The sequence below is a fragment of the Bidens hawaiensis genome, unplaced genomic scaffold (assembly GCF_021521415.1).
Source record: "Bidens hawaiensis isolate Kalapana, Puna unplaced genomic scaffold, B.hawaiensis_p1.1 tig00044754_1, whole genome shotgun sequence".
Lineage (NCBI taxonomy): Eukaryota > Viridiplantae > Streptophyta > Magnoliopsida > Asterales > Asteraceae > Bidens > Bidens hawaiensis.
This window is the reverse complement of record NW_027497952.1, coordinates 103,981-127,397: the sequence shown is the minus strand read 5'-3', so window position 1 is coordinate 127,397 and position 23,417 is coordinate 103,981. Positions and strand designations below refer to the sequence as shown.

Here is a 23,417-nt window from a genome sequence, read left to right as displayed (position 1 = left end):
ACGATATTTGGTGAATTAATTCATTTGTTATGATCTGTTGAATAGAGTAATCTTTCAAGTAGAAATCTGTCCTGATAGAACTAGCTGCTGAACTATATGAAAATACATGAAACGTGCTTGTTGCTAGATAATTGCCATGTTTTTGACTAAATTTCCCTTGTGGGGAATGATTGCTAGTAATGTACAATATTAATACTTGACACGTAAGTAGTTGTTCACACATGTAACGTATCACCAATGTGTTTGTTGAGTCACACACAATTCACAAACGAAACACGAAACGTATCTTAAGCATAGATATTATGTGCCGAGTCTAGAGACTCAATAATAGTTCCAACACTTAGAAAATCTCATTCTTGTTTTAGAACGCTAGTGAGGATTTTCTGTGACGCGCATCTCTTGGTTGACTTGTTTTTGAATTCTTCGCAAACAGTGAGTTTCACGTTCCCCTTTTACTCTTTTAAACGCTTTTACTTGGGGGAGAATACATGCTCCAAAACGCTTTGGATTTTGTTATTTAGTTATATATCACTTGTAAAGGCTAAGTGGCAAACGAAACAACAAAAGTCCTTCATAACATCGAACCGTTTAGTATTGGATAATAGCGGTCACTGTTGAGTAGTACTACTAGGTTTGACAAACCCCACCCAACGCTAAACTCGACTGGAGGTCGAGCGGGTGTAATCTTGGCTAACACATTTTCCATGGTCTGGATAGACATGGTGGCAAGGAAATTGATAAACAGTCAGTTTCGGTGTCGAACACTTAGTAATACTTGTTTTATAGGCTAGCTACCTATAGATATATAATTGATTTAACATTATCTGGTAACGCAAACAGAAAACGCAAACGCAAAACATAAACGCAAACGCTTTATTTATATAAACTTGTGAACTCACCAACCCCGTGTTGACACTTTTAGTATGTTATTCTCAAATAACCGAGGCGGGCGCGCGGTATAGGATCATGCATTACCTTGAACACTATCGTTTTTGCAAACTTGGTTTTAAAATGTTATCAATTGGGTTTTAAGTCGTCCTGCGTGACGCAACACTTGGTTTATGATTTTACGCTTCCGCACTTATTTACACTTAAATGTTTCATGGTTTGAAAACTTTACTTACGTGGTTTGATTATAACTAATGATTCCGAACCCTGTTAGTTCACACCCTCTGACGGTAAAACTCCGTTAGTGGATTTTGAGGGTGTGACACAGTCTGTCAATGCGCACATTTCCAAGCTAATATTAAACTTTCTCACTTAACTGCTGTTAAACGTATTTTTAGATATCCGAAAGGGCAACCAAAGCTAGGTCTTTGGTATCCCAAAAACTCAGACTTTGATTTTTATGCTTTTGCTGACAATAATTATGGAGGCGATGATATTGACAGGAATTCTATATCTGATAGATGTCATTTCTTGGGTGATCGACTAATTTCATGGCAATGCAAGAAACAACAAACGGTGTCCACATCTACTGCTGAGGCTGGGTATGTTGTTGCTTCTGCCTGCTGCTCACAGGTTATCTGGATGCAACAACAATTGCTGGATTATGGTTTGGAATTTCTTGACACTCATATCTTTTGAGATAATGATGCTGCTATTGCTATTATTAAAAATCTGGTTCAGCATTCTAAAACCAAGCGACATAAAAATTCATTTCATTCGTGACTGTTACGACCAGAAAATGATTCACCTTGAACAAGTTCACACTGATAATAATGTGGCGGACTTATTTACAAAACCAGTCGGAATAACCAGATTTAATGTTCTTGTAGTCCTTAAAATGTTACGTTTCAATGATTGAGTCCTTTTGAGGTTAAATTTGTACATAAATGTTTTTCTTTTTGTTAAACTTTTTGCAAAAATTTAGGGGGAGAAAATTCAAAAATACAAAAAGAGTGTGCGTGTGTCTTAGAAAATTAATATATATATATATATATACATATAATTTTGGCTTTTGTCTCTTTTCTACATGGTTAGGGATATGATTATTCGGTTACAAGCTTTATAAGAAGCTCAAAATGTTTTTAAATGAAAATTTGATCCTACCTTTGAAAAATGATAGATAAATTGTTTTTGTTTGCCTAACGTGTGAATTTGTTAGGCTAAAAAGGCTTTTAAACCATCATTGATATATATGGTAGCTTTCCATGGTGCGTAAATGTCTGACGTGATATAAACTAAATCTGCTAAACTTACTGTAGATAGTTATTTTGAAGATTTATGCATGTCTCTAAATACATCTCTCCGAATGATAGGCAGAAAAGCAATTACTCAGTCATACACGAGCCCGTTAGTGTCTTGATCACCAAAAACATTTTGTTCTTTATCTATCGTTATATATATAATTATTGTAATAATAGTATATATTCTTGAAGTCAGAATTGTTTTAAAGCTTGAAGGGTCAAACTAGAACTACAAGGGTGGGGCATTCAAGTAAGTCCTAAACACTCTAAATGAAAAGCTTGGTAGTTTAAACTGTGTTTTCGGCCCATATGGTCTGTCCCAAATGTTATTGAGAATCTTTTAGTTCTCGGCCCATCAGATATCGGCCCAGATCCAAATTCTAGGGGGAATGTATGTATTGTGGCAGCCTTCCCATACAAAGTTTTTCTTTTCAGGAAAGAGACCGTGATCATTCACTATTGCCATGAAACCAGCATTTTCTTTTTCAATCTCTTTAGCATGGTTACTCCAGTAAAATTGCCCATGTTGTGGCTCTTATGCGACAACTACATTTCCTTGATTTCTGGGCTGGTTTGCAATAACTATTTTTTATTAACAGGAGCTTGATTTTGGTTCATTTGGTTTCTTTTATGTGGTTTTTGTTGTTGGGGGATGATCTGTTGATTTTTTCACTGCTACTAAAAGTTGTTGTTTTGGAACTAATTGTTGTTTGTTTTGATGTTGTCTTTGTTGAGGAGCTTGATTCTGGAACTGATTTCTTTGCTGGTTGTATTGATTTTGAAACTGATTGGGCTGATTTTGAAATTGTCTAGGGAGATTACATTCTCTGGCAAAATGTCCTGATTGTTGACAATTGTGGCAAATTGTTTTTGACTTGTCAAATCTAATTCTTTCATTAGTACCAGTGAATGAGGATCCTCCTGTTCTATTATACAGTCTTTTGCTTTTCAAGACCAACATTGCTGCTTGCAACTTCAAATCCATATCCTTCAACTCACCAGCATCAATCTGCTCTAGATCTTCTTGAACTACATTGGTATAAATCAAAATCTTTGCAACAAAGGCATTATAGGATTCTGTGAACATAGAAAATAGTGCATGATACTCATTTCCTTGACTTGCATTGTTTGGAACATACAGAGCATGACCACTAGCTATTGAGGAAACATCACCATCATCTAACATCTACACATTAAATCTTTGCTAACCAGACTGACTTCTAGAAGCTTGAGTGACAGGATAAACTCTTGGTGTTTTAGAATTGAAATTACTTGGTTCTTCAATAATGAGAACTTGTTGTCGATTCTTTGTTGACCAATTCCCATTGGAGCAGAATTTTGGAAAGTAGCCCATCTCTTTGATGAATTTGCTTGCGGTGTACCATTCACCGGATAAGGATGACAACAACTTTTTGTTTGAGCTGCCCTTCTCTTTGATGAATTTGACAACAACTTTTCTAAATCAGTTGTTCTTATCTCATTTACAATGGCCACAAATCTCTGCAGCACATATTTCAGCCTTTCACCCTCTCTAAACTTGAATCTGTCTAACTATTGCTTCAACTTGTCTTTATTGATGTCCTTTATCTCTGTATTACCCTCAACCATCTCAACAACTGCATCATACATTCCCCAGGCAGTTATGTGATGGTTAACACTTGTAAGGATTTCCTATGATAATTCCAGTTTCAGCATAGATAGAGCTTTACCATCTCTTTTCTTTATTTGCCTTTCAACGGCTTCATTGGTGTTTGTTGCATCCGAAGGAACATTTTGACCTTCTTTGAGTGAGCTCCACAACTCTGTATCATTGTAGCTTACAACTACTTCAAATAACACTTTTCACTTGATGTAATTTTCCTGTCCAAACAACCTTGGAATTTTGTTAGTAGAGACCTCTTGGTCATCCATTTGTTCCTTTTTGAAAAATTTATCAAGAAAAACTAGAAAATATTTTTAGTATTTTGATTTTAGAAATCTTAAAGAAAAATGAAATTTAGAATAAAATTACTAAAAACTTGAACAAATTTTGAAATATTTAGATTTGAAGAAGAAGTGTTTAGATCTGATGGAAACAAACGATTCTGACAAAGATCTATATACAAACTTAATCAAAAAGATGTAAATCTATGATAAGATCACTTTTAAACCTTAAACAATAGTAGATCTGATAGGAAGAAAAACATAGCAGCTTACGTCAATCTTCAATGGAACAGTTGTCTGCTTACGTCATCATCTTCAACCTTAAATCAAGTCAAATCTAATAAAATTCTTCACAATCAAACTTTTAAGCAACACTGCGGTCTTCATTGAGCTAACAAAGCTCTGATACCACTTTTCAGGACCGAATATTTCGTAACACAAATAATCCAATGGACAAGAAAGATTATGAAACAATAATATGTGAAAACCCCTTGATAATAGCTGGCAAAATCAGCTATAATCAGGATGTTGCTTAATATAGTAAGAACACTAAAATGACAATCACACACTTAACTCAAAAGATTTCCATTAGAATATTCGGACAAATACAATTGAAAATGTTTTAGGGTTCAGGTGGAATGTCAGGTGCGGCTGCCTTTCTGTATAGAATAATCAGTATGTATTGAAAAGTGTGTATTCAGTCGTCCTCATAAATTTAACCAAGTATTATGTTTTGTAGGCACCCGAGATTCCTTCTAGAAACCCTAATCATTGTAAAACATATCAAATGTATTCAAAATAATTACAAGTGTCAAATATGTCTTCGAGTAAACTTTTATCTCTGTCGAGTAGGCCTTGTAACTTTCAAGTGGCTTTGAGAGTTCCTTCGAGTAAACTTTTACTTTGAATATTTTCTTCCTAAGAAAATATTCTTTGAGCAAGCTTCAATCTTCATGTTATAACCCAACGTTGCTCGCAAATATCCCATGAACAAACTAGTTCTTCATGATCTCTTCAATCTTTGTCCTAAGACTTATTTCAGTACATAGTATACTCGGGTACTGTAGCTTGCTCGAGATTGAACTCTACTCGTAGAAGTCCTTATAATAAATCCTTTTAACTTCTAACAAGTATGCTTGAGATCTTTTTGTTGTATCTTTGCTCGACCCACCAAATTACTTGTTAACTTGGCTTAAGCTATGATAAGTCAAGAGTATGCTCTAACACAAACTTTGTTCAACTGAAGAACAACATTTCTTGAGGAAGTGTAGCTTGCTCGAATCTTAACACTTAGAAGAATTCTAGAAGATAACATTACTCGAATAAGATACCTTGCTTGAAAATAAAAAACCTTGCTCGAGGTGACTAGTTTGCTTGAGTTCCATACTTAGCGTATTTCTGAGAAGGTTGAGAATATTCCAATCTTCCTTGATCAATCCTTTAGGCCCAACATTTTACACAAACATCACGAGATGGTTGCATATTACTCTTGGGAGGCACCCGCATATCTTGGAAATCCAAGAAAAAGAAACACTAGTTCGTCTCTTGATCATTGGCAAGCCGAATATCGAGCCATGGAAGTTGTAGTAAGCGAAATATTATGGATGAGATGGCTTTTGAGGGAACTAGATGTTTTTCAAAATAGGTCACCACAATTGTTTTGGGATAATCAGGCGACCGACATATGGCCACCAACCCCGTATTCAATGAGAGAACCAAACACGTTGAGATGGACTATTATTTTTCTTAGAACCTGTAGAGTCAAGAGATATACAAACCGTGAAGATTAAAACAAATGCAACTTGCAGATCTATTAACTAAGCCGTTGGGAAAAATTTATGCGTCTTACTTGAAAAGTTGGGTATTAATAATCTACATGCTACAACTTAAGATGGAGTAAAAGATATTATGCATATTTCCTCCTAAATATTTGTTCACTTATTTGTTTGTTTTACTTTAATTTGTTACCATCTCAGCTTGCTTAATCGGTGCCTTAATATATGGCCTCTCACCTCTGCATAATATCATAGTATATATTATTGTGCGAGTCCATTGCAATTGAGACATCAGTATTGCAACAATTTTGTTAATTTCGTCTAGCATTATAACAATATCTTATTTTTCTCACGACAAATATTAGTTAATAACTTTTTTTAGTATTCTCAGTAAACTTAAATCCAGATAAGTATGCATTTTTTATTTTTGAATTCGAATACAGCTTATAAAACTGAAAAGTATGTTGCTTGAAAAAATAATTATAACCTGAGAATACGGAGGTTCCTAATTTGCAGTTAAAATTTGTTTCGAGTTGAAGTTAAAATTCAATATTTCCTTATTTATTATGTTTAGTTTTCTATGATATATATGCATTATAATTATAAATAGTTATGATGAGAATGATCAATGTGTGTTGTTGTCCACGAGATGTTTGTTAGTACCCTTCAGTCACAAGTCACGACATGTTTCAATATATGTTGGGTCCATATTTGGCGGTTTGTACTTAGTTCTATGTTTGTTGGGTTTCGTGTTGGGCTTTGGGCTTTACTTTGGGGTTGATAGTTGGCTACCTTATATATAGATCTTATTGTATAGGGTTTAGAGGTTGAGCGGTTGTTTTTTTGTTTGTTCGTTCACTTGTGTTTTGGCCATCTACGAGTTTACTAGACGTGCGTGTATTGTTAGTGCATAAGCACCCGACGTTAACTTGTGTATTATACACGTATGTATTATACGTCGGGTGCTAAAGCACTAACAATACACACACGTCCAGTAAACTCGTAGACGGCCAAAACACAAGTGAACGAACGAACAAAAGAACAACCGCTCAACCCATAAACTCTATACAATAAGATATATGTATAAGGTAGCCAACTATCAAGCCCAAAGTAAAGCCCAATGACCAACACGAAACCCAACAAACATAGAACTAAGAACAAACCACCAAATATGGACCCAACAATCTCCCCCTTGGTTTGTAGCTTCATTCTTGTTTATTTCACTTCAGTCTTGATCATGTCATGGTCTTTTGATATGCGTCAGTCTAACAAAATCATGACCCAACAATCTTGCCCTTAGACTGATGCTTTCAAGATCTTCAGAATCTTTACTAGAACATAATTAGCAACTTCAGTGATCAACAATTTCAGCATCTGCATCCAATAATCTATCATCTCCCCCCCTTTTGACAGCATCATCCAATTTGAATCTCAGATACTTCATATGCTTCCGTTGCAAGAAATCAGTCTTGAAAGAATAATCAACTTTGAAAAAAGATCAACCAAAATATTTTGAAAACAATTAAATAAAACAAAATAAGACAGACATAATTTTTTTTAATTTTTAATTTTTAATTTTCTGATTTTTATGATTTTCTTGAAATGACTTGAAATGAGATCATACCAGCTAAACCAACTATAACATAATAACCAATATCAAATTTCATGGGATGAAAACAAAAGCCTGATCCAAATTTAAAACAATTTCTTAACCCATTTTGTTTCGACAATAGTAACCATGATGTAAAATTAATATAAATAAAATGGAATAAAATAATATAAACAAAATAAAACCAAAAACAGCAAATAAAACAAATTTAATCACCTGGTCTTCTTGTAATTTAGCAAAAATTTGCGATCAAATTTCAGTTTTGATAAAATCCCCCTTTTTATGAAAAGATCCGAACATGGAATCATATTGTTTAAGATGTTGTCACAAAGATTCATGTTCAGCGTTATTATGACATAAAGAGACAGGTTGATAGAAGGTATAACGAACTTAGCGTGATATTTATTGCATCGGTGATATAAATTAGGTTCAGTTCGGCATAAAGCTTAGATGGACGTCACTCATGGACCTGTGATGCCTCCTATCTCTTCTCAAAGCGTATTTGTCTTTCCCCAGATCACCCCAATTTGACTCCAACCCCCTAATGCTTGATCAAAAGATTTTTATAGATAAACGAACCAGAATTTAAGCTTTAAGGTTGAACGTTGGACTTACAAGCCATCCAGACTTACAGGCCTTTCATTCGAGACATAACAGGACTTACTTTTATGCCCTCATCTTTGTAGTTCTAGTTTGACCCTTTAAGCTTTTAAAATACGAATTTTTTAATAACACAATAATCAAATTTTTTTATTATTTTTAATTTTGATTTTTTTATGCAATAACTGGGAAACATAATATTTTGGTGATCAAGACACTAACGGGTTCGTGTATGACTCGGTAATTGCTTTTCTGCCTATCATTCGGAGAGATGTATATGAATACATGCACATTTCTTCAGAATGACCCTCCACAGTAAGTTTAGCAAATTTAGTGTATATCACTTTAACTTTTACGCATCATGGAAAGCTACCATACAAATCAATGACTGTTCTATAGCCTTTTAAGCTTAATAACTTCACCCGTTAGGCACACAAAAACAATTTTTTTTATCATTTTACAAAGGTTGGATAAATTTTCATTTGAAAATATTTTGAAGCTTCTAAAAAGTTGTAACTAAATAATTATATCACTTCCAGAAGGTTAAAGAAGACACACATGTTAAGAACTCAGTCACCCCGGTCACTCTTCAATTTTCAGGTAAATGGCTATCCCGTATGACCACTAGTGGTTAACAGGACCAAAACACATATGAGAATACATGCCCCTCCAACTTGGAATTACCGACATAATTTTAAGTGAAAGAATTCAAAACACAAAAACACATCACAATCGCCCCAAATGCTTTCAATCTTTTGATAAATGGCTGTCCTATAAATCTACAAGTAGATCACCGGGCCAAACATATACAAGTATATGTTCTTCAAACTTGAAAAACCGACATGATTTTAATCGAAAGTGAATAAGTGACCTATTACTAAAATTTTAATAGTAAAAACACACACACACTCTTTTTGAATATACAAGTGTGATAGTCAGCCAACTGATGTACTATCAGTTCTCATGTACGATAAAATCATTTTCACATTTTGAAATAGAACAAAATAAAAAATTATACTTGTAAAACAATACGTGAACATATTTTTGTATTTTTTTTTAAATTTAAAATTTTAAAAACTTTTTGATTGATCAATCTTTAATACCAAAGTGATACGGTTACCTTTTATCTTCAAGACATCATTTTCCTATTTGTGAGAATCTCCCCCTAAGAGTAAGGTTGTTTTGAGATTCTGCATCCTTGCGAATTGAATATCTGGAACAAACCTTTTAATATGCAATGTATTCCCTGATTTGTTCCTACACACTTAAAGAGCAGATTAAAAATGTTTGATCACCCTAAAATCCCGTCCAGACAACAAATAATCCATTTTATGGTTTAAAGATTTAAAAAACAATTGATATTTGCCCTGTCATGTGCCTAGAACAACCTATTTAATATACAATGAATTTGTGGTTATTCCTACACGCATAGCGGGATTGGTTGGACATAGGAACCCAAGTCATAAATGTCTTGGGGTTCCCTTGAGTATCAACATAAGTGACCTCTTGCCAACTCATATCATTCCCATCTTTAACTGAATAATTGCTTTTCTGCCTATCCTTCGGAGAGATGTATATGGAGACATGCACATTTCTTCAGAATGACTCTCCACTGTAAGTTTAGCAAATTTAGTGTATATCACTTTAACTTTTACGCATCATGGAAAGCTACCATACAAATCAATGACTATTCTAGAGCTTTTTAAGCTAACAACTTCACCCGTTAGGCACACAAAAACAATTTTTTTATCATTTTCCAAAGGTTGGATAAATTTTCATTTGAAAATATTTTGAATCTTCTAAAAAGTTGTAACTGAATAATTATATCACTTCCTCGAAGGTTAAAGAAGACACACATGTTAAGAACTCAGTTACCCCGGTGACTCTTCAATTTTCAGGTAAATGGCTATCCCGTATGACCACTAGTGGTTAACAGGACCAAAACACATATGAGAATACATGCCTTTCCAACTTGAAATTACTGACATAATTTTAAGTGAAAGAAAACAAAACACAAAAACACATCACAATCGCCCCAGATGCTTTCAGTCTTTTAATAAATGGCTGTACTGTGAATCTACAAGTAGATCACCAGGCCAAACATATACAAGTATATGTTCTTCAAACTTGAGCAGCCGACATGATTTTTAGCGAAAGTGAATAAGTGACCTTTTACTAAAATTTTAATAGTAAAAACACACACACACTCTTTTTGAATATACAAGTGTGATAGTCAGCCAACTGATGTACTATCATTTCTCATGTACGATCAAGTCATTTTCACATTTTGAAATAGAACAAAATAAAAAGTTATACTTGTAAAACAATACGTGAACATATTTTTGTATTTTTTTTAAATTTAAAATTTTAAAAACTTTTTGATTTATCAATCTTTAATACCAAAGTGATACGGTTACCTTTTATCTTCAAGACATCATTTTCCTATTTGTGAGAATCTCCCATTAAGAGTAAGGTTGTTTTGAGATTCTTCATCCTTGCGAGTTGAATGTCTGGAACAAACCTTTTAATATGCAATGTATTCCCTGATTTGTTCCTACATACTTAGAGAGTAGATTAAAAACGTTCTATCACCCTAAAATCCTGTCCAAGCAACAAATAATCCATTTTATGGTTTAAAGATTTAAAAAACAATGGATATTTGCCCTGTTATGTGCTTGGAACAACCCATTTAATAAACAATGAATTTGTGGTTGTTCCTACACGCATAGCGGAATTAGTTGGACATAGGAACCCAAGTCATAAATGTCTTGGGGTTCCCTTGAGCATCAACATAAGTGACCTCTTGCCAACTCATATCTTTCCCATCTTTAACAGAATCATTTATTAATACATATTCTGTTTGCTGAGTTTTAAGTTTCCAAGTCTGTCTTTGTTTAGTGAAATTTGAAAGAACAGACTTTGGAGTGGAACAATTCGACATCAAATTCTTAAAACTCTCAACACTCTTTGATTTCTGAAAATTTAATTTTCTTTTAACATTTTCTAAATCATTTGAGTGCAAACCTGTCATATTAACTTTGAATCCTTGAGTATCTGTGACCCGTTGTACAGATACACGTGGTTTTCTAAAATAAGCATTTTGTTTAACCACTAGATTCGGTTGGAACCTATTACCTTTCACCTGAGGATCTTGTTTATTAACAGCACGGTAGTGACACTCCTTTGCCAAATGCCCACTGTTCCCGCAGACAAAACACGCCTTCATCCTTCTTCTAATGTCAACGGAAGCACTTGCCTCATGTTGGAATTCCTTCTTAGGAAATGTTTTTCCATTCTTCTTGCCCCTTGGTGAAGCCTTCTGATCTTGCTTGTAATAGGAAACATATAGACAATGAACACAATTTCTGGCTATATGTCCTGGCGTGCCACAGTGGTAACATGTTTGCCTCTTAATATAAATAGCACCCAATGATTTATCAACACATGGAGATCCGGAGGATCTATGAGGATGAGACTGTCCTTGTTGTGTTGATTTCTTATGTGCCTTCCCTTTGTTGCCACAACTCTGTGTATTATTATTAGTACAGTTTTGAGTTGTGTCATCTGAGTTTGATGACACGCTAGAATAGGATTTATTTTCACTAGCCTGAACCCCTTTACTATCAGAAGCAACATCATTTACTATATCTGCGCATGAACTAGAAGCATCAAAATTGTTCACACATTTAAAAACATATTGAACCTCTAGGGATCCTGATCCAACAATTTCAGATTGAACATGTTTACCATACTTCATGTCTTTTATCTTTTCTTCCTGCTCTTTGGTAAGAGGAAGACTAGTATAGTTGTCATTATATGGTGGGGGTACCTGACTATATCATATACCCTCACCCTCATTCTCTTTCCACCATAATTGATTTTCAATCATTGAATTGACTACTTTACTAGAACCCTTGAATTTTTTAAAGTCTAGTTCAGCCCTTTCAAATTTACTAGTTAGATTCAAAACTTCTAACTTGGAGGCTTCCAGTTTAGCAGTTAATTCAGTGATTTCCTGTTTGGCATCTAGGTGGTGACAACTTTTTATACTGAAATCAGACTTAAGCTTAGAGATTTCCTTTTTCTGTGCTTCTATGTTGTCTAGGAAACCTTTTTCATTTTTCTTAAGTTTGAAGTTTTCAGATTTTACTCTTTCCAAGTCTCTATTTAAGTTGTCATTATGGAGCTTATATAACTCTATCTTATGAACATAATCTAGAGAACATGGTTGAAAACTTACCTCGGGTGAACTCTGAAATACTACTTGTGAGGGAGCAGACTGATTAAAAGTACTTCTAAACATTGATATGGGTTATGGAGAATCCATTTAGTAATTAAAGAAATTAATCTGTTTTTCCGGCCAAAATTTTTTCAAAAAAAAATATGATCGCCAAAATTCTCAAGAAAGATGTCCCACTCAAAAGAAGCGTCTAGGAAAAATTTCGTTCAAGACAAATTTTTCCGATTTTCCCGCCAAAAATTCACCGAAAATCACCCGGAAAAAAAATGTTTTCGCCAAAATTTTCAAGAGGGAAGTCTCGCTTATAATGAGTATTCAGGAAAATTTTCGTTCAAGAAAAATTTTCCCGCCAAAATACTTTAACCGAGAACTAAGTTTGGGCGAAACAAGGGTTGACCAAAAACCCAAGATGACCGAGAACTCCGTTGACCGAGAACTGTTGACTTTGACAGAGAATTAAGTTTGACCGAGAACTTAAAATATTGACCGAGAACCAAGGATTATGACCGAAAACCCTTAAGTTGAGCCGAGAATGATCAAAATTGGCCGAAATCAGTTGATTTTGGCCGAAAACTCTTGATTCTTGCCGAGAACTATGATTTCTTGTTCAGCGAATTTAATCTTGGCCGAAAACTAGAGGATCTGCAAGATTTCAACTGTAACAAACTCCCGAAATTTCTGGGATTTGATTTGTTTCCAAAGTAAAATCAATCTTCCACCAAAATTAATTCCTCTTCTTCTTCGATAACCCACTCGCCGGAAAAATCACCCAAAGTACCAAATAAACAAGAATCTTGAATCCGTTGATATCACAATAACGAGCCTGAAAAGGTCAAAGGCTCTGATACCTATTGTAAGTCCAGAATCTGGATCACTACAATTATTATAACAACAAACAAGTATTGGTACGGAAATCCAACACTTGGTGATTCAAGAACACACGCAAACACAAACACGTAACACAGGGATTGCTTCAAAACACATGTATGTATTATACGTCGGGTGCTGAAGCACTAACAATACACACACGTCTAGTACACTCGTAGACGGCCAAAACACAAGTGAACGAACAAAAGAACAACCGCTCAACCCCTAAACCCTATACAATAAGATCTATATATAAGGTAGCCAACTATCAAGCCCAAAGTAAAGCCCAAAGCCAACACGAAACCTAACAAACATAGAACTAAGTACAAACCACCAAATATGGATCCAACAATATATCATGTAGGGATGAGATTATTTTCCCGAATACCGTTACCTGTTCAGTACCCGTAGCTGTATCCGTACGTGTTTACCGGGTATAGGTATGGTACCCAAATTTACTATTATAGGTACGGGTACTTTCGGGTACAGGTACGGGTACAAGTACGGGTATTACGGGTACTGTTACTCGTTTAGAATACGTAGGGCTTTTATTAGGTTTTTAACACTCATGACTTAACTTTCAAGCAACATTTTCAAAACATAATATATATATATATATATATATATATATATATATATATATATATATATATATATATATTAGTTGAATAAGTTCATTCTCAATCTATATGTGTATATTCATATATCGTGAATTCGTATATTTTTATTTTATGTACGTGTAATTTTGTATATCATTAACTAACATGTATTAACTTTCTTTTTTTGTTTTTCTATAGAAATTGAGAAATCAATAAACAAAGAAAAGGAAATGGGAAAATGGAAAGATGACTAGCGAATATTGAATGTTGACTTTCTTTGTATAAGTTAATTTTGCTTTAAATATCTTAATAATTTTTTTTGATACTTTGCATGTTTTAGTATTCATACTTGATTTTGAATAGATTTTTATATTATGATTGATTTGTTTCATTTTTAGGTTTGGTACTATGATTTGGTTGCGATATTACGGTTTTGGTTGTGGTATTACGATTTTGGTATTATAGATAATTGATTGTCGGTACCATACCGTTACCGATACCAAGTTTAGTGGAGATTTAGAAAAAGAAAAAGAACAAAGGTGTACCAAAGCAAGTATCATACCCAAAGTACATGTACCCGTTCCATATAATTCGGGTAGGGGATTTCAAGTACGGGTATGAATATGGGTATGTTCCTAATCTCATCCTTAATATCATGTATCAGTTTATATGTTATAAAAGAAAGTATCTAATAATAATAATAATAATAATAATAATAATAATATATTTAGTTTTCCTCTCCGGTAAGTAAGGATAAATAGAATTGAAAGTAAGTTCGTATACATACATAGGGTTTGGTTTCGTCCTGTCGAACAAAACACACACCTGGGCTTTCTTTCGGATATCTAATCCTAACCTACCTCTGTTCAATCACTCTTATGTATAGAGAGAGAGAGGTTAGGGTTTGTAATGGCGTCTGGTGGTTCATCTGCTTTAAGCAATAACAGTGGCGACACCACCTCTTCCCCCATGACTAATATCAAAACCTCATCAAAGAATCTTCGCGGCCTCAACAAGCATCAACTGTGGCAATGTCGCCCGTTCCAGGTCACATTTCCTTTCTTTCTAATTTCTTTATCTAGGGTTTCAACATCATCGGAATTCTCTTTATTTAAATAACACCTGATATATTCTTATTACACACTGTTTATTATTATTATTATTATTATTATTGTTATCATTTTTTAAATTGTTAATGATGGATTAATTTAACAGGTATGTTTGATTGGAATTATTAATTGTATAAACCTTTGAACCCAAAACAAAACTTAAAACAAACTACTTGAAGAAATATGAGTACAAATTAATGACACCCTGTTTGTTGTCAATCGCAAAGATATAGGAGCTATTTATTCGGTATCGCCAATATATCGGTCTCGATATTGTCGGCAATATATCACCGATACCAGCTTTCTAAGTATTAATGTTAGTGTTTTAAGTCTTAATCATTTCCTACTTGCTACGATTGTTAGTGTTTTCCCAGTTGCAAAAGGTTAATCTTCTGTTAATGGTAGGAGAGTATAGTGATAAATTAATGTTATCCCACCGCGATAACCAATACCGGTATTTGATATTTTTCGCGTCTTCTTTTTTTTTTTCTAAACAAAAGCCAAACTTTTTATCGACCAAGCTCCACCAATTTTTTTATTTCTCAGATCATTAACGTCTCACCGTATTTCTCCGATTATCACTGTCACACCCTATTTCTCAGGCATGTTTTATTATCAATTCCACCTTTAAAACTTGATTTTATGAATGAAAAACTTAATTATTTTTAATATATTTTTTACTTCCTAATCGCTAAACACGGCGGGCACTGTTTTATCGCTATTGCTGTTGACAAATATGCTGTCACATTTGAGCAAGGTGCTACTTCTTTGCGGTACGATATTCTTAAAAGTTGTATGTGAAAGAGGTGGGTATAAACATCAATAAATGAATCTTTCTAACAGTTGAACAAATTGTTATAGCGACATTATTCTTGATAATCTATGTCAGGAAACTATCTATTATTAAGTAGGCATAAAGAGGCATATAGTGCTTTAACTGCTTTTAGATGCATTTGACATATTATTTTTATTAATCTGAGAAAAGTGACAATAAAATGCCCTTGTGAATGCTTTATGCTGATGATGTAAGCTTTGTCATTTAAATTAAACGAGGTTAAACTGCTAGAATTGTATATAAGTTTTGTCGGTGCTGGATTTTGGTACGCAATACTCAGAACTACTTTCTAATTGTTAACATATTATTAATTATTTATTACTTCATAGTTTTCTGTAATATTATTTTTTCTTGTTCCATTCCATCCATAAACTAACTGTGTGGTTATCTTGCGTTTTTTTTTCTTGTTTGATTGCATACATAAATTAAATTGTTCATAATTTTAGATGGTTTTGTTAATTATTTATCAATTTGTCATAGTGTTATATAGGTTTGTTAATATTTAATAACTTGTTCATAATTTTTCTAGTCCCTCACGTATGTGATACACACATGTTTTGTAACTTAAGGAATTAAAGTGGTTGATTTCATAACTTATGGACTTATGATCAAGGTCAACTGTGTTAGGTATGCAGTGATACCTGATATTTGTCATCAGTTGGTTATTAGCAGATATGAAAAATAGAATACACCCTACAGAACATGCATTAAAGTAGTTACAAACTACTTGCTGATTAATATGAATCAATTTATTTGACAGTGAATATCTGTTCAAATATTTTTACGTTCCTGAGAATGCTGAAATATGAATTCCAGTAGGTCATGTTAAATCCAACCCGACAGCATGTTTTATTTTTCTTTTATTATTTTTATTGAAGTAACATTATTCAGTAAGAACATTTGTGTCTAATGTGGTTTTATTTCTATAAGTTTGTTCTAAAACGATTTTACAGGTGTCCGTACCAGGCATGCAAAAGTTGCTGCGCGAAAGCGCAAAATCTATGCCATATACACGGTATGATAATGAATATCACTTCATACATGGATTGCATACACATATAACATGAACATTTTATTCGTGTTTGATTGCAGTGTTAAAGAGCAATACGCCATTACCTGATAAGACACCATCCGCAACCTTATCTGTCACCGATCAGCACTCAAATGAGATATCCTCATCTGGGTAAGAAATCTGTGTGTGTGTGTGTCTATGCATATATATGTATAGTGTTCAACCCATATGCTATTGGTTGAGTCGATTTGGGTAATGTTATATTTTTAACGAGTCAAACTGCTATATTACAAAAATATTTTAAAAGGAGTTAGGTCAAATCGGTTGAGAATTATTTACTACTTTTAATGCATATTGCATTTATAAATTGGTTTATTCATAAACTTGTATATGAAATAATATAGATTCCATAACTGTAATTAACACAAGCTATTTACAGAAGTTCATTAGACCCAAAATGACTAATTTGACCTGTTACCCAAATCACTTGTTATCAATACAAAATATTTGTGTACTTCTTAAATACCCACCCCCCCTGGCGGGGCCCAGGGCCGCTTTTTTTAACAGCGGTGAGTTTTTTAAAACCATGATATTATTTATTTTAGGAATGCACATAGAGTCACCTCACTCCGCCAGCTCTCGAGTAATTTTTCTCAATTCAACAATTTGCAAACTCCATCTCGCGCAAGGAAGCCACTAACAAGGAAGGTGCATAAATTTTCCCCAATTCAATTCGTGTACGATCATTAATCACCATTTTTACTTTTTAACACATCTAAAAAATATGCAATTTAAACGTACAGGAGGCGTCACAAATAAACGAGTGGAGGTTTTCAAAGCTGAAAGAATACGAAGACAGAAACATAGAAGTAGAAAACGAAGCTTTCGATAGATATTTACAAAACATCACTTTTTTGGATGAGATTTTTGGTAAATATGGATCAACTGAAGACACTGAAACAATGATATCAAATATGAATTCGAAGCTTAGAGCCGACCCAATTAGAACCGAAAGTATAAGAGAGAAATTGAAGTTTATTATCACCAACGGTTTAAGAAACCTCAAAACCGAGACACCAACTGGCAATGAAGAAACCGAGCATGATGACATGCCTAAAAAGGCAAGGTATTCAACTTTAGTTGAACTTAACAAAAAACTGAACAGTGCGCGTACATGTGAAGATCTAAAATCTTGCCAGCTATTAAAAGCCCGTTTGTTTAATCAACCCGAACTATCGGTTGAAGAGTTTGAGAACATTGAAGATGGTAAAATGGAACCAAAAACAGAAAAGTACCCGTCAAAATGGTTTAGCTCGGTAACAGTTAGTCAAGAAGCTATTGGTCATATTGATGAACAGTTTTCTTCCCTCGTTGAGATTGAACATCTCTAAACTTTAACTCTTGCCATATCTTAGTTTAATGATACAGGGTCCCGAGGTGTTTGACACTCGACTTATGCTCTTCTATGTCGGTTAATGATATTTAGTTTTGTAATATTTTTTTTTGTACTTTTTTAGTTGTTAGTTTAGACAATGATTTTTATCCTTTTGAAGGTAATTATGTTCATAATAAAATATCTTGTAAAACGGTATAAACCTGTTTTTAGGGTTGATCTGGTCTCTAGAGTCCGGTGTCTGGAATGGTTGTGACACTTAAGTCAACCACTAAGAAAATTGTGATCTGGGTGTCGTTTACTTTACACATGAACCCATGTTGGTAATTGAACTTGTTACAGGGGCTCCTACACAACCACACAGAATTAGTGACTAAGGTGCAATTTCGTTACACCCGAGTGATTTTTAAAAAATGGTGGAAACGTGAAACTAGATTGGGTGGTCGCATAAGAGTTTTTAGATTATGTAGAAGACTGTTAAAAGCTAGTAATGAGAATGTTTTAGGTTGCTTAATAATGTCTTATTATAAACTAGATTTTGAGCTATGGGTTGAATAGTCTGACTTATTGTTTCTAGGTGAAAGGCCTTGTTTATATAGCCCCCTTGTTTTTTGAGATTTTTATATATTTTCTCTTCCTAAGAGCATTCTCAACCTATCCCGATTATTGGTTTTCATCTTTGGTTCTCAAGCTCTTGACAACACTTTTCCCGAGTATTGGTTGGTTTTCATTTGAGTGATTCAGCAGGGCCAACTCTTTTCTTATGTGGGTGAAGTGGTTACTTTTAGGCCTCCTAATTTTGAAAGCCCCTGATTTTTGGGTTAGGGATACGGAGGTGCAATTAAGATGGCGAAGTTAAGACTAATAGAGGGTTAATTAAATCCACAGCTTTTATACGATGCTGAGATGTGCAAACTAATATTTTATAAATCTTGAAGATCAACCCAATTTCATAGTTTTTGTAAATTCCTTTTCCTTTTTTATTTGGTGAATTAGTTCATCTTTCATTGGTTCTTGACATCTTGAGTCTTGATTTGATCTTTATGGTAATTCCATGGCCAACTTTTTATTATTATCTGCTGCTTGTCATTTGAAACAAGATAAGGCTTTAATCCTGAATCGTGGAAGCTCTATTTTCCATAATATATCACTTTGTTTGAACTTTGAAGGCAGCCTGTCTTAAACAAATATTAGTTTGCATATTTTAGTGTGGTTAGTTTCGGTTAACCAAAGGTACAAAATAAATAGATAATCGATATCAGTGAATTCAGTTTTCATTTAATTCGTTTTTCGATTTCCGATTTGGTTTGTTGGTTCGGTTAGGTTTCGGTTAATGTTCGGTTATCTCTCATCCATTATATGTTTTATTGTTATAAGAAAATGATAGTATATGTCTTGTTTGTTTGACTTGAGGAAATATGTAATTATCCATTTAGTAAATATAAGGGTAAATAGTCATTTAAATAGTTAATTTTAATATAATGGATAAATATGTAATATATATATATATGGGGTGGTTAATGTACACTAATATACTATCATACAATACGTACGAGAGGATCTGGAGCGTACAATAGAACGCGGTGGCAAAGTTGTAATTAAAAGGAAATTGACAACATACTGGTTATCAAAAGGGCAATTCCGTCCAGATAAAATTTCAATTTAACCTCCCACTCCGCGAATCAGTTCTCCAGTTTCCCCAAAATTAGTTATCAAAAACCCCCAATTTGTTCGTCAATACGTTTTTGAAGTAAACGGAGTACCTCGAAAAACCATGGAGTTGAATTCGAGCTCGACCGGAAATCCTAATTCAACGAAGCTTGTTGTTAAGGATAAAGAACGAAGGTCGAAAGCAATCAACGACAGACATCAAAACGTACAAAAATCAGGTAATACATTCTAATTTGTTACCCTAGAACGCATATTGAATTAGGTGTGAATTTGTTTGTTGTTTTGATTTGTAACAACAAATAAATTAGCATAAGCTATTACTAATTTTTTTTGATTTTGAAACAGAACGTGTTTAATGTTCAATTTTGTTTAGTAAAAAAGAGGGTGGTTAATGTGAATTATCAGCAGAACATGTTAGAACATTTAAAAATGCTTAGGTGTTTAAAGCTTGGAATAATAGAGGTCGAAATCATGAGAACATATTAAGCTGTTACTAATTAGGTGTGAATTGCGTTTGTTGTTTTGATTGGTAACAACAAACAAATTAGCATAAGGTGTTACTAAGATTTTTTTGATTACAAACACTGATCATATTTTTTTGTAATGAAGATGTTGAAAAGAAAAAAAGAAATGCAGAACCAAGTGAGGAAAATGAGCATGAACGTGCAAATAAGAAAGTTAAAACAAAATAAGCCGAAGAAAGAAATTCCAACTCCGACTTTGAAACACCAATCAAATCATTGAAATTCAAAAACAAAAAGGTGGAACACAAGCAACATGATAAAAAGAAAAAAAAAGGAAAATCAGAAGCAGAGTTTCACAATTCTGATTCAGACTTTGAAACACCAAAGAAAAAAGCCAAAAGGCCAAACCTTCAAACAACACGTTATAGAAAACCTTTTCAAGAATATGTAGATACAAAGCTTTGGATGAGGTGTGCACCAGGTAATATTTATGAAGCAATTAAAGTGATGAATAAAAAAGAAAAAAAATGGATTGAAGAAATAGGATTTGGGTCACTGTTAACAATGAAGATTACCTCAATACCTGGTCGATTGACATATTGGTTGGTTATGAACTATGATCCTGATCTGATGAATAAAATATGGGAAACCATATTGTTAGGATAACACCACAATTAGTTCATGAGGCTTTTGGGATACCAATTGGTGAAGAAACAGTGGTAGAAAAAAACAGACCAAGATTGGGCTCAAGCATTTGTGCAGACGTGTTTATAAATCAATTTGACCATTCAAGGATAAGTATTCAAAACGTCATGGATAGAATGAAAAAACATAATGGAAAAAAAGATGAGTTTAAATTGAATTTCCTTGTGTTGTTCAACACATGCATTGGGTTGATAACAAAATCAACAAAAGTCAATTTAATATTCGTCGGATCGATTGATGACTTTTCAAAAATCTCAAATATGAATTGGTGTAGCTACATGATTCATAATTTGAAGAGATAAAAAAATGAATGGAAAGGTATAAAAGAAAATGGAAAACAAGAACAATTCAATGGTCTAACAACATTGCTTGCAGTGATTTACACACACGAGTATCAGAAACGTCATGGAGCATTTGAGAAGCCAATCAGAACACCAACAATTAGTTACATTACCACAACAAATCTTGTGAGTATGGATAGCTACATGTATAATAATGGTCTATTAACTGATACCAAGAAGGACAACGAAGACTCAAGTAAGTAACTATAGCTTTCTAATTTTAAAAATATGACTACTAATGCTATAATAATTTAATCTTTGAAAAATTCCTAAACAGTGAATCATGGTCCTTCAAATATTGAACCAACTGAAAATGGTAAGGTTCTGATGATCACTGCATCTTGCAATGAAAAAGTGAGTGAACATAGAACAAGCTATGCTCAATTAGTGCAAAAAAATGTGACTGAAGTGGATAATGCTATGATGAACACTGCTGCTACAAACGAGAATGAAATAGTTGAAATTGATCATGGTAAGTAACTATAACTTTGTAATGTTAAAAATATTACTTCTAATGCTATATTAATTTTATCATTGAAAAAACCAAAAACAGTGAACGATAGTCCATCAAATATTGAACCAACTGAAAAAGGTAAGGTTCTGATGATCACTGGAGCTTGCAATGAAAATGAAATAAAAAATGATCAAGTGAACGTGCGACAAGCAGTGTTCAAAAAGGTGGGGAAAATGTGACTGAAAAGGATAATGGTCATTAGTGATGGCAAGGATAATGAAAAAGAAGAAAATGATTGCCAAAGAAAAAGAACAAAATGAAAAAATTATGAAGATTATTTCCAGATGCCTATAGGAACAGCAACTCAAGAAATAATAGACTACTACAATACCCAACATGAGTTATCTGGATTGTCTGCATATATGCCAAAAGAACGTTTCACCAAAGAGGAAGAGGTAACAGTTTTAAACATACAAAAACATATTTTTGTAAAAAATATTAACAAAAATATTTATTGCAGAATTGGAATAAAGAAATGGACAACAAGTTAGAGGAATTTGATAAAATTGTCTCTGAAATCAATGAGTTGGTAAAGAGAGGTAAAGAAAAACATGGAACAAATATATGGTTATTTGATAGGTGTTGTGCTTGGGAAGCTAAATTCTATCAAAAAGGTTGTTCAAAAGAAACACCATTTGGATCTCAATCTGAAGGAGGAAGTCTAAATGAATTAGGTAAACACATTTTTTTAATTTAATTGTATAATACAATACCTAACCAACACCCCTGTATAAAATTATAGTTGCAGCAGTTGATCTGTCAATAAATCAAAACAAAGCTGGTTTGGAGTCATGGTATGCTAACAAGGAAGACAATGAAGGTAAAACTAGAACGTTCTAATACATTCTAATACGTTTTAATATGTTTTAGACATTTACATTTTAATTGTTTTTATTTATTATGTAATTATATCAAAAAGATGTGAGCCAAGACAATGAGGTACAAAATGATGTTCAGAATCAAGATATGAGCCTTAATCATGAGAAAGATATTGAGAATCAAGTTGAAGTAACCAATGAGCAAGGGGGAATTCAAGGTATAAAATACTATTCCCTTTATACGTTCTTATACTTTTTTATACATATAGTTACTTATACGTTATGCTCCTTATATGTTTTGACAAAGATGATGTGAGCAAAAAAAATATGAGCCTTGACCATGAGAAAGATGTTCAGAATCAAGGCAGTGTAACAAAAGAAAAAGATGATGGTAAGAAATTTGCTTTATTTGTTCTTATACGTTCTACATCTCTACAATTTAATTATTTTTATTTATTAGGTATTGTAAATGACAAAAATGAAATAGAAAATGATGTTGAGAATCAAGTTGAAGTACCCAACGGGCATGGAGTGATTCAAGGTAAAAAATACCATCTCGTGTATACGTTATTATACGTTCTGATGATATACATGTAAAAAATACCTATATACGTTCTTATACGTTCTGATGGTATTTTAAATGAACAGATGTTCAGAATGTTATCCAAGACAATGAGGATCCAAAAACCTTAGCCAATGAGGTAGGAAAAGATGTTCATGATCAAGTTGAAGTAACCAATAAACAAGGGGTAA

General features: G+C 33.4%; 1 protein-coding gene across 1 annotated transcript; it reads left to right on the top strand.

Annotated features, from left to right (window-relative positions):
- The first annotated feature begins 5,584 nt into the window (after nt 1-5,584).
- Nucleotides 5,585-18,370, top strand: LOC143595160 (uncharacterized). The gene is made up of 6 exons (XM_077074266.1): nt 5,585-5,811; nt 14,799-14,849; nt 16,700-16,761; nt 16,839-16,929; nt 17,364-17,466; nt 17,562-18,370. The coding sequence occupies exons 1-6, from the start codon at nt 5,585-5,587 to the stop codon at nt 18,147-18,149; spliced, it is 1,122 nt and encodes a 373-aa protein (XP_076930381.1). The 3' UTR covers nt 18,150-18,370.
- Nucleotides 18,371-23,417: the final 5,047 nt, after the last annotated feature.